Genomic DNA, 16,145 nt, shown 5'->3' with positions numbered 1-16,145 from the left:
TTTTCTCGTGGGGTTCATGGTTTGCGAGAAATTTAGCCCAAAAATCAAAATGGGCTAAAAACTTCCCTGGCAAAAATTGGACAAACCGCTCGATGGATTTCGGTGTTCTTGGTGTCTATGGAAAGCTCTCGACGAGTAGATGAGTTTAGACACAAGACCCGATCCGATTGGTGGACGGATAGGCCGGATTTTGGCCGGGAAGTCGAAAAGTCGCGCGCCGCTGAGCCGTTTTCAGAGCCGCTGCTCCAGCGCGCACGTGGGGAGGGGTGAGGCGGCGCGCCGGTTGTTAGTAATATGCCCTAGAGCATATCATTTAGTATGTATCTTGTACATATTTTTATTAATAAAGGCATTTCCACTTTTCCGTTTACATAATATATTTATGTGTAATAGAAAAGGTCCATTGATATTTTGTTAGAAATATTATTCTTAAGTTGTTAAGAATATGAGTGACAGTATTTCTAGCACGAAGTATCATAAATAGGTTCACAATCGAGGATACTTCATAATAAGGACATGACTTATCCAGAAAGATTGTATTCATGTTTGTTCCCAAGTTATTTATATGAGATATAAATAAGATGGAATGGTGAGTCTCATGCCATATAACAAACATGATAGGCACTTGTAAATGATAAGTAGGCCGAACCAGTGACGCTTATGACAAGCACATGGAGTTTACTCTTGTCAATGTTTTGTCATAAATCATATCAGTGCATATAATCTTTAGACTGAGATATACAGCTTATCTTGTATATAGGTAGTTTGAGTTTGATCGCTTTCATACTTGTACTATGTATGGGTATATGGGCATGTGTTGGCTCCTACTAGTTATATATGGAGGTAGGTGTTGATCAAGATGGAATCTGTTCCTCTAAGTAAATAGAGATAAAATCCTATGTTCATTTAATTGTTCTTGATGTTTCAAGTTCTGGCCAGACAGATAGATTTATTCGAGAAAGAGTTTACGATGAGAAAAATCTTTTAATCAAGAACTGGAATTAAAAGAGAACATAATATTCATAGCAAATGGAGTTTGACATAAACCATGACTCGGCTTGAGTTGGGATTTTGTAACAGAGAGATTCTAGTGCATGGTAACATATGATTATAGGTTCATTTAAGGTAAATCTTATTACTAATTGGGTGGCCATGGCATGCTATGCTAGGTGTTAACCATGGTCTATGAGGTTCATAAAATGATTTAGAGAAATCATTTATGGTAAGAAAGAGTTCTGATGATATTAAGAGTTGATATCATGTCTCATTGCCAATTAGTGATGAGCCTAGTAAGTCACACACATACACAAGTTATCACCTATTTAAATATGATTTAATTAATTAATTAAAGAGTTTAATTGATTAATTAAATAGATTTGGTTTGCAATTAAATTGCAAAGTCCCTATCATGACTTGAAACCAAATCTAGATTATTGGATGTGTAGTATGAATTAAATTTATATTTAAAGTGTTTAAATATGAATTTAATTGATGAGAAATTAATTAATAGAGATTAATTAATTAATTTATATTTGATATAAATTAATTAGAAGAAGAAAATAATTATTTTGGGTTAAGAACTCAAAATTAAGACACAGGGGCATTTTGGTCATTTTGCAGTGTGACACGTGGCACCATGAGATGGTGACACATGGCATAACACATAAGCTTGCCAAATAATTTTAATCATGTAAGATGATTAAAATCAAGATTAAATATAGGTTTGACACTTGGCACAATGTGATTGGGTCACTTAAACCTAGAGCTAATCAAAAGGTGACATGTGGCTAGGGTTTAATGTGTTAACCTAGCTATTTAAGTGGGGTTATGAAAAGAAAACATAACCAGCAGCCTCTCCTCTCATATGTCACGCCACTTTGAGCCTCTCCAGCTATTTCTCTTCATCTCTCATCAATTCAAAGAGATTAGCCATCAATCTCTTGAATTAAGAACACTAGAAATTGTTTCTAGTGTCCTGTTTGCATCTCTAATCTCTTAAAAGGCAGAACTTGAATTTCTAATTAATAGAAAAGGCTTTAGAAGCTGTTCAAGGGCTGCCATAGGTGTTCTTGGTGTGGACAAGCTAGAGGGACAACATCCGTGTCCTCAAGACGAATCTCAAAGCGCAGACACTGCAAAGACATCAAGAGGTTAGTGTAATCGTTCTTGATTTAATCTAGGGTTCTAAAATTAATCTGATTAATTTTAAAATCTTAAATGGCAAATACAGATCCAAAAACATATTAAAAGAGTTTTAATATGTTGTTTATCATTGAAATCAAATAGATAAAAATAAATCTTGCATGGTGCATGTGACCCTAGGTGAAAATTTTTGAATTCAATGGTATAATCTTGTGTTTTTCACGCTTCCGTTCCTTCACCGGTGAGCTGGAGTGGCAGGGGAGGTGGCGGCGCGGCAAGGGGAGGAGGGAGGAGAGAGAAAAAGAGAGAGAAAGGGAGGAGGAGAAACGCGCGCGGGAGAGGAAGAAAAAGGAAAAAAAAGGCCGGTTCGATTCGACCGGTCCGATCCGATCCGGTTCGATTCCACCGGTTCGATTCGGAATACAAAATTTTGAATTTTTACTCTGCCTTGGGACCGAAAACGAGGTCCAAAAATTCTGAAAAAATTCCAGAAAACTTAGAAAAATTTATAGATTCCAAATATATTTTTAGTTTTACCACGTGGTCTTTAAATTAATTTTTAAAAAATCATCAAAATTTATATTTTCGGAAAATTGAACCCGATTTTTAAAATCCAAATCTCAAATAATTTCTTAAAATTTAAATAAAATTAAAATATCAATAATACTCATAAAATAATAAAATTTAAAATTTTGGGGTGTTACATTCTTCCCCCGTTACAGAACATTTGTCCTCGAATTTTACACAAGGTAGAATAAAGTACATGATTACACATTGAACAGATAAGGGTACTTGCTACGCATGTCTCGTTCTGATTCCCAGGTGCACTCTTCCACTGACTGGCTCCTCCATAAAACCTTAACCATGGGGATCTGTTTTGATCTTAGCTGTCTCACTTGGTAGTCCACTATGGCTACAGGTTGCTCCTCAAATGTCAGATTCTCTTTTAGTTCTATTACATCCGACTGTAGTACATGAGAAGGATCTGGAATGTATTTCCTGAGCATGGAGATGTGAAACACAGGATGAACGTGAGAAAGATTGGGTGGTAGTTCCAACCGGTAGGCAACTACTCCAACTCTATCTGTAACCTCAAAAGGTCCAATATACCGAGGTGCCAACTTGTCCTTCTTTCCAAATCTCATGACTCCCTTCATTGGAGAAACCTTCAGGAATACATAGTCGTCCACTGCAAACTCCACATCCCTTAAATGCAGTGCATAACTCTTACGCCTCTGGAAAATTGTTTTCAATCGTTCCCTGATTAAAGGAACTATCTCTGAAGTGTACTACACTAGGTCTATATCATGCACCTTCGCTTCCCCCATTTCTGTCCAACACAGAGGAGACCTACACTTTCTTCCATATAGTGCCTCATAGGGTGCCATCCCTATGCTGGAATGGTAACTGTTGTTGTAGGCAAACTCCACCAAAGCTAGCTGATCATCCCATTGACCTCCAAAATCCAAGACACTCATGCGAAGCATATCTTCCAGTGTTTGGATTGTCCTTTCGGACTGTCCGTCTGTCTGAAGGTGGAAAGCAGTACTAAAGTTCAACTGTGTGCCAAGTGCCTCCTGCAACTTTCTCTAAAATCGAGAAGTGAACTGGGGCCCTCTGTCAGATATTATGGAAGCAGGAACTCTATGCAATCTGACTATTTCTCGAATGTAGAGTCGGGCATACTGTGCAACAGAATATGTGATCTTCATAGGCAAGAAGTGAGATGATTTGGTTAGAAGGTCTACAATTACCCATATCGAATCATATCCTCGCGTGGTACAAGGCAACCCAGTCACAAAATCCATAGTAATCATTTCCAACTTCCATTCTGGGATAGGGAGCTCTTGCAGCTTCCCTGACGGTCTTTGGTGTTCAAACTTTACCTTCTGACAAGTCAAGCACTTGGACACAAAATCTGCTATGTCTCTCTTCATGCCATTCCACCAATAGCTATCTTTCACATTATGGTACATCTTGGTGGAACCTGGGTGGACATTGTACAGTGTATAGTGTGCCTCTCGCATGATTTCATCTCTGAGATTGTCCACATCGGGCACACATATCCTAGAACCCTGCACTAGGGCGCCATCATTGGCAAATCCAAACTCACCACCTTCACCTTGCTGTACTCTTTCTACGATTTTCATCAATTGTTGGTCTCTGTGCTGGGAAACTCTAACTCTGTCTCTCAAGTCTGGCCTCACTGAAAAATGAGCCAACAATACCCCCTTATCTGAAAGATCTAGGATTAAACCTTTATCCATCAACTCCTGTACTTCCTGAATCAACGGTCTCTTCTCTACTGAAATGTGCGCCAAACTGCCAGAAGATTTTCTGCTCAAAGTATCTGCTACAACATTGGCCTTCCTGTGGTGGTGGTACCGATGGTGCAATCATAGTCTTTCAGAAGCTCCATCCATCTCCTCTGTCTCAAGTTTAAATCCCTCTATTGGAAGATGTACTTCAAACTCTTATGGTCGGTGTATATCTCGCACACTTCACTATACAGGTAGTGTCTCCAGATTTTTAGTGGGTAGTTCTGCTCATGCCTCTTCAACTGCCTTGAAGCATAAGCCACTACTTTTCCATTTTGCATCAAAACACACCCTAAGCCAACTCTGGAGGCGTCACAATACACGGTGTATCCTTCACCACTCATAGGTAGTGTCAACACAGGGGCAGTGGTTAGACACTCCTTAAGCTTCTGGAAACTCTCCTCACAGTCATCTGTCCAAATGAATGGAATATTCTTCCGGGTTAACTTAGTTAGGGGAGCCACTATCCTGGAGAAATCTTGCACAAAATGCCTATAGTAGCCAGCTAAACCCAGAAAACTTCGCACCTCAGTGACTGTTGTAGGCCTAAGCCAATCGATTCTGACTTCAATTTTCTTGGGATCCACTTGAATACCTTCACTAGAAACCACGTGTCCCAAGAATGAGATGCTTTCTAGCCAAAATTCACATTTTGAAAATTTGGCATATAGTTGGTGCTCCCTCAACGTCTGCAACACCATCCTCAAGTGCCACACGTGTTCTTCCTCGGTCTGAGAGTATACCAAAATGTCATCTATGAATACGATGACAAAACGGTCCAAAAATGGCTTGAACACCTGGTTCATCAAATCCATGAAGGCTGCTGGTGCATTAGTGAGTCCAAAGACATCACCAAGAACTCATAATGACCATATCTTGTCCTGAATGCCGTTTTGGACACGTCCTCATTCCTGATTCTCAACTGATGGTAGCCTGATCGCAGGTCTATCTTGGAAAAGAATCTAGCTCCTTGGAGCTGATCAAACAGATCATCGATCCGAGGAAGTGGATACTTGTTCTTCATAGTCACCTTGTTCAGCTGTCTGTAGTCAATACACAACCTCAATGACCCATCTTTCTTTCTTACAAATAGCACAGGAGCGCCCCAGGGTGAAGTGCTCGGACGTATGAAACCCTTGTCCAAAAGCTCCTGTAGTTGCTCCTTTAGCTCTTTCAATTCAGCTGGTGCCATCCTGTAAGGTGGCATTGAAATGGGGTTTGTACCCGGAACAATATCAATGCAGAACTCTATTTCCCTTTCCGGTGGAAACCCTGGAAGCTCCTCAGGGAAGACATCCATGAATTCTCTGACAACAGGAACATTTTCCATGCTGACACCTTCTACAGATGTATCTCTCACCAATGCCAAATACCCTTGACACCCATGCTTCAACATTTTTCTAGCACTAATTGCTGACACCAAATTATATGGAGCTACGCTCCTGTCACCGTCAAAGCTAAACTCTTCCACATCAGGTATGTGGAAATACACCTTTTTGTTCCTGCAGTCTAAAGTGGCATAATGAGTTGCCAACCAATCCATCCCCAAGATTACATCAAAATCCATTACCGGTAGAGGAACCAAGTCTGCTGAGAGGATCTTTCCATCCACTACCACTGGACTACCCGGAAAAACCATATCTACATCTATGTTGTCGCTAAGTGGGGTAGCTACTGACAAAGGGCATTCTAAAGTGGTAGGGTTTCTACCCAATCTCATGGCAAACACAGGGGAGACAAATGAATGCGTAGCACCCGGATCTATCAAAACACGAGCCTCATAGGAACATACTAGAAGAATACCTACCACAATTGCATTGGAAGCCTGAGCATCCTGGTGGGTCAAGGTGAAAACCCGAGCTTGACCCCTACCCTGAGTGGCAGAACCCTGATACTAACTTCTACCTCCTGATCTGCTTCCAAATCCACATCCCCCTTGTCCTCGGCCTGCACATCGAATCGACTACCGCCATGCCGGAAGCACTGTGGATACAACTGACGAGGAACATTTGCAACAGAACCCTGTGACCCCATCTGTGGCTCGCTGAACACGGGGCATTCCGTAGCAAAGTGACCTGGTTGGCCACACCTGAAACATACTCCCGAACCCATCAAACAAGGTCCTGAATGTCCTCTTTCACAGTGTGCACAAGGTGCCAAGGATGATCCTGAACTGCACCTAAGCTGCACTCAATCGTGACCACTGCTGGATCCGTATCCTGATCTGAACCCTCAAGGTTTGTGTATAAAACCACTCTTCTTGTTCCTACTTTTCCCTCTGTAATTACTCTGGCCACCGCTATCCGGAGTACTCATATGGGGAACACCTGAAGAACCCTCTGCTCTGTTTTTCTTTGCTCTTCCGCTGTCATCCACAGCATAGCTAATCTCTATCTGTCTGGCTTGATCAACCACCACATCAAAAGACTGATCAGACATCATGGCCAGGTTTGCATACCTCCTGTCAAGCCCCTTTAGGAATCTCTTCACCTTCATAGTTTCTGTAGCTACTGCTGTAGGGGCATACCTGCTCAGTTCTAGAAATTCTGTAGCATATTCATCTACAAACCTGCCATTCTGTCTTAAGGCCTCAAAGGCCCACTGCTTTTGATCTCTGAAACTTTCTGGTACAAACCGGTTGATGAACAATTCCACAAACTAAGTCCACGACAAACCCTCCATCCGAGGTAATATATAGTTATTCATCCATTGTCTAGGCATAGGCCCCATGACATGCTGCATACACTCTATAAGTCTTCTATCACCAATCGCAACTCGCTTCTCGCCTGTCATAGAATCCAAAAATCGATATGCATCGTCTGACACATCATAAGTACCAGGCATCAACTTCTTAAAATTGATTATCTGTTTGTAAGGTTCCCCTCTTGGTGCGGTGGACTGCTGCTGCTGTGGAGGGTGGACCATATACTACGCCATCATATCGATGGTTCTCTGCAACCCAGCTAGAGTAACTGCTATTGGGTCCATGGGACCCTATGCCATAAAAGACTGATCCTGAACTGGTGGCAGCTGCTCTTCTACTTGAGCAGCTCTAGGCCTCCTACCCCGCCTCCTCGGGGCAGGCGCCTCATCCTGTGCCGACACCTCACAGCACATCCGGTTCTCGTGTAGTGGCGGCTCTCTTGCTTCTACGCATTTTCCAAATTCAGCAAAGATTAGCCCACAAAATTCAAAACTGCACATTACACAGCTCTATAGACTCATATTTATACACAATATATGGAGCAGAAACTAGAAGCAAAGATGACAATGCAAGACGAATGTGAATCCTATTTTCCGCATGTGACTCCTAGTAGACTCTTCCCAACGCTTTAGACAAACATTCCCTAAGAATCTGGAACCAGGCTCTGATACCACATTTGTCACGACCCAACCTATGGGCCGGACCGGCATTAGGACCTGGGCCAGCCTAAAGCCCCCGAGGCCCGTAGTAAGCCTCACTATTCATTAACCCAACTCTAAGGCCCATTTGGGCCCACTTTCAAGAAACCAACCGGACAAAATCCGACCATAAAATGAACCTTTCAACGGGGAGTTTTTGACTCACCCGACCTGTAAACACAATATATATCAATTTGGGGAGCTCAACTCACCCTCCACATACACAAATCATCATAAAAGTAAATGGGAGCTCAGCTCCCTCATCCAGTCCATCAAACATGCATACAATAATAAGTTTACAGGTCCAAAGTAAAAATTTATATTACAGACCCAATTTAATAAATACTTCTAACACATGCGGAAATTCTAGAGTTAACAGGTTTATACAGACATTAATAAATGACCTGCGAGGGAGAAAAGCAAGTTAACCTCAAAAATATCCTTCTGTGGCCTGGAAAAATATTGAACAGGAGTGAACGTTCGACTCAGAGAGTAAAATATCAATTTTAACCATAATCTCTATAACTATCTAAAACTAATGCACCCTGTAGAGTGAAATGCAACATCAGCAATAATTTCACATCATAACAGCAAAAAGGTAATTTGGAGCACTCACACACCCAGTGATATCAATCATAATATATGGGAGCTGATCCCCTATACAGTTCTCTTAAATCCAACCTGGTGCCAGCGAAGAACTCAAGCCGGACTTTTGCTTAATAAACCAAATCGGGGTCCCAGCGAAGAACTCAAGCCGTGACTACCCCCAAAGGATCGGGTCCCAGCGAAGATCTCAAGCCGTGACTACCCGTCCTATCCATAGTCCACACCACATCACACGCACGCCAACGCACGCACTCTGCTCCAAATTACCACAACAACATCCATGGCACGTTAACAGTTATGAATGCAACATAAATCGTGCCTAGAGTTTAACTACATAAATATATGCATATAAGTGATGCATGGGCATACTTGAACATATAATAATATCGAAATTACAATTAAAATTAATATTTTACTCACAGACTTGACAACGGTCACTGTGGCGGCTGAACGGAGGAAGAAGGCTATCCCGCCTCACATGACAATTACATTACAATTATTTAATACAAATGACTCAATACAAATAAAAAAAAGACCAAATACGTCATAAGTCGTGCCGAAAATCCGGCAGAGTCTCCCCTATACCTAGGACCTACCCAACCTGCAAAAGGGCTCAAAACACACTTCTATATTCACAACCCAATCATATCACACAGCCCCTCCTAGGCCCATCAAATCAGTCATCCACCACATTATGTAAAATTTTAATTTAGTCCTTATAATTGATTATTTTTGCAAAAACTGCCCAAACAAGCTCTAAAAATTCTAAAACCTTGCCCCGCGGTCCTTAGCAATATTACTAGGCTATTGCAAAAAGAATCATAATTTTCTGAGCTACCACGAATATTTTATGGATTTTTAATCCTATTTAAGCACTAGAAAATTACGAAAAAGCAAGGTTTGGGTTTACCTTTGCTGATTCCGACTTCGGGAACGCGCTCGGGATGTCTGACAATGGTAGGGTAGCCAAAACCTCGATCCAATTCGGGACTTTTCCGGTAGCGAGTCTGTCTGGCCGGAAATTCACAGACCCGGACAACTGTCGAATTTGCGCGAATTGAGGATACCTACATGAAGCCCATAACACGGGGGTTAGTACATACATTTTTCAGAATTTTCTAAGCTCATTTAATACTCGGAAAAACACTGCGAAGTTCCGTGGGACCCACCGAAAAACGGTGTCGAAAAATTTTGAAATTTATATCCCCGCGAAGCTCTCGACGAGTGGAGTGCTGTGGTACTCTCGGTTTTCTCGTGGGGTTCACGGTTTGTGAGAAATTTAGCCTAAAAGTCAAAATGGGCTAAAAACTTCCCAGGCAAAAATTGGACAAACAGCTCGATGGATTTCGGTGTTCTTGGTGTCTATGGAAAGCTCTCGACAAGTAGATGAGTTTAGACACAAGACTCGGTCCGATTAGTGGCCGGATCGACCGGATTTTGGCCGGGAAGTCGAAAAGTCGCGCGCGAGCGTGAGCGCCGTCAGAGCCGCTTTCAGGTGTTCAGTGGCGCCGGCGTGGGAGGGGGGTGAGGCGCGCGCCGGTGAGTCAGTGGCAGGGAGGTGGCGGCAAGGGAGGGAGGAGAGAGAAAAAGAGAGAGAAAGGAAGGAGGAGAAACGCGCGCGGGAGAGGAAGAAAAAGGAAGAAGAAGGCCGGTTCGATTCAGAATACAAAATTTTGAATTTTTACTCTGCCTTGGGACCGAAAATGAGGTCCAAAAATTCCGAAAAAATTCTAAAAAACTTAGAAAAATTTGTAGACTCTAAATATATTTTTAGTTTTTCCACGTGGTCTTTAAATTAATTTTTAAAAAATTATCAAAATTTATATTTTTGGAAAATCGAACTCGATTTTTAAAATCCGAAAAATCTCAAATAATTTCTTAAAATTTAAATAAAATTAAAATATCAATAAAACTCATAAAATAATAAAATTTAAAATTTTGGGGTGTTACAAATAAATAATGTATAATTATTAATTTATTATATTATATTATTTATTTTATTATTTAAAAAAATATATAAATTTTTATTTATTATATCATATTTATTTTATTATTAAAATAAATAAATAAAAATTAAATAATGTAAAAAATAATATGTATTTCTAATAATTTAAAATTACCACAATTTCAACTTTTAAGTGCGAAACTAATTAACTACTCTAAACTTTTTATCCAAACACCACTTTAATTATAAATTATATATTTTGAAAATGCCATGGAACCTCAAGTGCCACATCATCAATCCGCATTCGGAACAGAGTCGCAATATCAGCCGTCCCATAGAAAGACAACGATCCAAATTTCTCCTCAAAAAGATCCGGCACGGATCGGCAACGTATTTCTATAAATACCCCCGCCTCGGGTCTTTCTATAAATACCCTGTTACCATTCGTTGGCTTTCTCAGTACATTACACGATCTCTCTCTTTGCTTCTCAAATTTTTGCACAGGTTCTTAATCTTTCTCTTTTTCTCTACTTCTTCTGATTTTTATTTATTTTCTTTATTTTCCCTCGGCTTTTATGATCGATTGGTGCTTCTGTTTACAGCCTCATTCATTTGTTGTTTTCTTTTGGAAATTTTTAGCTTTGATCAAAACGTAATTTGGGGTTCTTAGGATCTCTGATGGTTTGCAATTAAACAGAATTTTAGTTATGGTTGGAATTGTTCAGATTTTTGTAAACTTACTCTTATTCAACGAAAGTTGGTGGGGTGATTTTGTTTATTTTGAGTTGAGCAGTTTGTGCATTTGATATTTGAGGTTTGATTTGGTTTCTTTCACATCTAAAATGTTGTTCCTATTTTTATTAAATTTTTTGTTATCCTCTTGCTGCTACCTGGTTTGCCTCTGTCTAACTAACAATTTGGCGTTTGATGAAAATCTCAGAACTCATAAGCAGCTCTTACTTTTTCTTTTTCTTCTTTTTAATATAATTTTTATCATACCCACAAACCGTGGTGGCTGTTTGGTTGATGAGAAAGTGCGGGAATAGTAAAGAAAATTTAGCATATATAGTGTATTCATTCGAGTTATTAGTGCCCTCTTTCTTTATATTTTTATTGCAAAAGGTTATAGCTCAGTTAAGCAGTTTTGTTCTCTCGGTTCTAATTTATCAATTGAATTAAATTTACAGATCCTGCTTGTGAACAAAAATGTCTGGGCGTGGCAAGGGAGGTAAGGGGCTAGGAAAGGGAGGAGCCAAACGTCACCGCAAAGTCCTTCGTGATAACATCCAAGGCATCACAAAGCCAGCAATTCGCCGTTTGGCTCGCAGAGGTGGTGTGAAGCGTATCAGTGGTCTGATTTATGAAGAGACCCGTGGAGTGCTCAAGATATTTCTTGAGAATGTGATAAGAGACGCAGTGACCTACACCGAACACGCTCGCCGCAAGACTGTTACAGCCATGGATGTGGTGTATGCACTGAAGAGACAGGGCAGAACCCTTTATGGGTTTGGTGGTTAGGGCTTTTGATTCTGATTGTAAGTCTTGCAGTCAAGAAATTATAGCGTTTTGGGTAGGCGTTTTAGATGGGGAAGTTGGTAGTTTTTGGGTTTAGGGATTATTGTAAGTAATCTTATGGGTTAGGCTAATGGGTATGTTTTACGGCTTTTTGGTGTTTTGGGCTTTGTTGTAACTAATATTGAATTTGAAATGAAATGTGGTGTTTGATTGAAATATCTCGCGACTTGCTGTGTTTGTTGTTTGGGTGTGCGCCGTGGGGCGCTTCAGGTTTTGCTTTTCACATTTGGATAAAGCCTAATATTAGGTTTCATTTGATTGGCAACAGTAAATTAGGGAGTGTCTTATTTTTGAAAGTGATAATTTTTATATGAAATTGTCTAGATAATCGAGTAATATGTAATCGACTTAAAAATCATTATTTTTTAATATATTTTATTTTTTTTAGGAGCAACTTTCTTTGATGAAATTTAAAACCAAACAAGCCCTGCAGAAGAAAAGCAATAGTTTCAATATTTAAAATTCTTAAACAGTCAATTTTAACTAAAATTCTACGTGAATTGCCAATTGCAGCCGCTTTTTTTTTTTTTTTTATCAAGTTTTTCTCAATTATTACATTTTAGGGTCAATTTTAGACAAACTTCAAAGCAATATTGATGTGATTAAACATAAAGATAAAAATTATTTATTATTTAATTTAATTCAACTAAGCTTTTATTTTAAAAATTTGGGATCAGTTATATATATTTTCTTTTTTTACGATTTTGGATTAAATCTTCAAAAATATGTAATGTTTTTAGGTCATGTTGTATTATTATTCTTCAAGTCAGTTTAGGTCTAGCTTTTCCTTTCTTTCTATCATCTACTCTAATATGCTCTAATTGGAACTTCCTTATATTCATATTTCGTATTATCAAACCACCTCAATTTTCCTTCTCTCAACTTATCCTCAATTGGTACCACTCCTACCTTTTCTCTAATACTCTCATTACAGACTTTATCTAATCTAGTATGGCCATTTATTCACCTTAATATTTTCATATTTGCAACTCTTATCTTAGACATATACGACTCTTTCAGTGCCCAATATTCACTATCATATAACATGTCCGGTCGTATAGCTGTACGGTAAAATTTTTCTTTTAACTTATTGGGAATCTTACGATCACATCAAACTCTTGTGGCACGTCTCCACTTCAACCATCTAGTTTTAATTTTATGACTAACATCCTCCTCACATCCCCCATCTACTTGAAGGACTGAGCCGAAATATTTAAAGTGATTACTTTGGAACAGTATTACTCCATCCAAACTAACTCATTCCCTATCACCAGTTCTACCTTCACTGAACTTGCAATGCATGTATTCTATTTTCGTTCTATTTGACTTAAAACTCTTTGACTCTAGAGTAATTCTCCAAAACTCTAACTTTCTATTGATTCCTTCTTGCGTCTCATCTATCATAACTATATCATCTGCAAACATCATGCACCAAGATATATTCTCTTGTATATGTTTCGTTAATTCATCTAAAACTAATGTAAAAAGGTAAGGGCTTACAGCTAAACATTAGTGTAATCCAACTGAGATAGGAAAATATCTGGTGTCCCCTCCCACTATGTGCACAATAGTAGTTGCTCCTTCATACATGTCTTTCAACAATTGTATGTATCTAATAGATACTATCTTTTATTCTAACACTCTCCATAAGACATTTCTTGAAACATTATCATAAGTCTTCTTCGAATCGATAAAAACCATGTGTAAATCTTTCCTCACATCTCTATATTTCTCCATTAAGCTTCTAATAAGAAAGATCGTTTTCATAGTTAAACGACTAGGCATGAAGCTAAATTGATTGGGAGAGATAGAAGTATCATGATGTAGTCGATGTTCCACAACTTTCTCCTACAACTTCATAGTTTGGCTTATGAGTTTAATTCCCCTATAGTTTGAGCAACTCTGTATGTCTCTCTTATTTTTAAAAATAAATTCTAAAATACTCCTTCTCCATTCATCAAGCTTTTCTGTGAATTTATAATCTTATTAAACAATTTAGTTAATCATGCTACTCTTATATCTCCCAAACACTTCCACACTTCAATTGGTATTCCATCGGGTCCACAGGCTTTACCCACTTTTATTCTCTTAAGTGCTTCCTTTACTTCTAAAGATCTAATCCTTCTGGTATAATTCACATTCTTTTCTATTGCTCTGTATTCTATATTCATGCTATTACCATTTTGACTATTATTAAATATATCATTAAAATAATTTCTTCATCTTTCTTTAATATCCTCATCTTTCACCAACACTTTTCCTTATTTATCCTTAATGCACCTAACTTGATTAAGATCTTGACATGTGGGAATCCAATATTTATCTATTTATTTTAATTATCTAACAATAATTTAAAATATTTATCTAGAAATAAAATAAAATAAAATAAGATAAAAAATATTTTATTGGATGGCCTGTTTATTTATATATATATATATATTATTTTTTGAAATTTAATATATATCTGTCATCTGAACAACTCAATTCAATAATAATTCTTATCTCATTCTATACCTAATAGAACTCTTGAAATATATATATCATAATCATCTCTTTCTGCTAAACTTTGTTCTCAAAGCCTGTCTATCACCTCCTTTTTCTACCAAATACTCTCAACAGGTGTTTTCATCATTTTTCATTATTATTATTATTATTATTATTATTATTATTATTATTATTATTATTATTATTATTATTATTATTATTATTATATATAAATTTATGATTTATAATCGAATATGCACAGAGAATCCATAAATTTTTACTTCTCTATTCATCACCTTGGATTCTATTTTCAAAGAGATTCGAATATTCAATCTGTCAGCTGAAATTGTCTCTCTTTCATTGAATATAACTATTATCTTGGAAGTTTCAGGTGAGTGGTAATTATAGTACATGACACCGTTTTAGTCCATTTTAAGATTTATTAGCATTAAAATTGTTATTAAATGAGATTTTAAATCAATATTTTAATAATTATTTTACATGTGATTTTCTAGAGTTTTATTTTATTATTGAATTTTATTTCGATTTTGATTAAATAATTGATTTTGTCAACTATCTCTGCATTAGAGCTATTAGAATTCCGGGAATAAGCCTTTAATGTATTTATATTAATTGATATTTGACTATAAAATTTATCGATGTATTACACTGAATTGATTTGAGATTGATTTGATTTTATTGACTCTCTGAAATTATTGAAATAAACTATTGGAATTGCACTATCAGTTATTATTTGCTATCTGAAATTTTTTATTGATTTTGATTGATTTGTACAAATTGATTTTTTATTTTGAATTGGTACCTGTGCCCAGTATCTGTTTCTGTTATCTGGCCCCACTGTGTGGACTATCGCAATATTAGGTTGCATTGTCAAGTCATGCATTATTGCAGTTTATGGTTTGCATTAGTATCATGTGCATTGATATTTGTGAAGGAGGATGAAGGTATCTAACATCTGGTAGCGCGTTTACCATCTGGCCTTTGGTGATGTGGGGTATCATCACCCTAGTGCACTGTACCATAAAATTTTTATTGAATGAATTTCTTTTATATATATGTTTTATGAAATTATTTATTAATGATTTTGATAGCATGAGCATGATTTTATTGAATAGAAAATTTATTGTGAAATTAATCAAGCGTCTGCTTGTTCCTATTCCGTTGTGTGCTATAATTATTATTCACTGAGCATTAGCTCAAACCACGTTTTCTCTATCTGTTATCTATTTCATGAGCATAACAAGTCTGCAGCTGATCCAAATATTTAGCCCATTTTCTGAAGAGGAACAATCTTTGATTTGTTCTCATGGTATGTCCGAATTCATGTTTCCTCAGGCTAATAATTAATTTAGTCTATTGAACAGTTTAAGTTTTTATTTGAAATCTGTAGAGATTCCGTAGTTTACTTATGGGATATTTATGATGTTTATTCAGTATTTTGTGTTATTTGAATTTTGTCTATTTTTGGGATTAGTAAGTGACAATATATTCATTCAAGATACTCTGATAAGGCTTGCATGATTAAAGAATACTTAAATTATGCGCCGGTCACGGTTCAGAATTTTAGGTCGTGACAAAATTGGTATCAGAGCCGCTCGCGTGTCCTCTTAGGCAATGGTGGGGCAAACCCCAGCGAGGACGCTGAGTCCCGA

At 37.7% G+C, this 16,145-nt stretch overlaps 1 protein-coding gene across 1 annotated transcript; it reads left to right on the top strand.

The window, feature by feature from the left end:
- The first annotated feature begins 10,851 nt into the window (after positions 1–10,851).
- Positions 10,852–12,146, top strand: LOC110651907 (histone H4). Its single transcript, XM_021807389.2, has 2 exons — positions 10,852–10,917; positions 11,601–12,146. Exon 2 carries the CDS (start codon positions 11,620–11,622, stop codon positions 11,929–11,931), a length of 312 nt encoding a protein of 103 aa, XP_021663081.1. The 5' UTR covers positions 10,852–10,917; positions 11,601–11,619; the 3' UTR covers positions 11,932–12,146.
- Positions 12,147–16,145: the final 3,999 nt, after the last annotated feature.

Source organism: Hevea brasiliensis, chromosome 8 (assembly GCF_030052815.1).
Source record: "Hevea brasiliensis isolate MT/VB/25A 57/8 chromosome 8, ASM3005281v1, whole genome shotgun sequence".
Taxonomy (NCBI): Eukaryota; Viridiplantae; Streptophyta; class Magnoliopsida; order Malpighiales; family Euphorbiaceae; genus Hevea; species Hevea brasiliensis.
The sequence above is the reverse complement of the archived record's forward strand: the minus strand, read 5'-3'. Positions and strand labels throughout refer to the sequence as shown.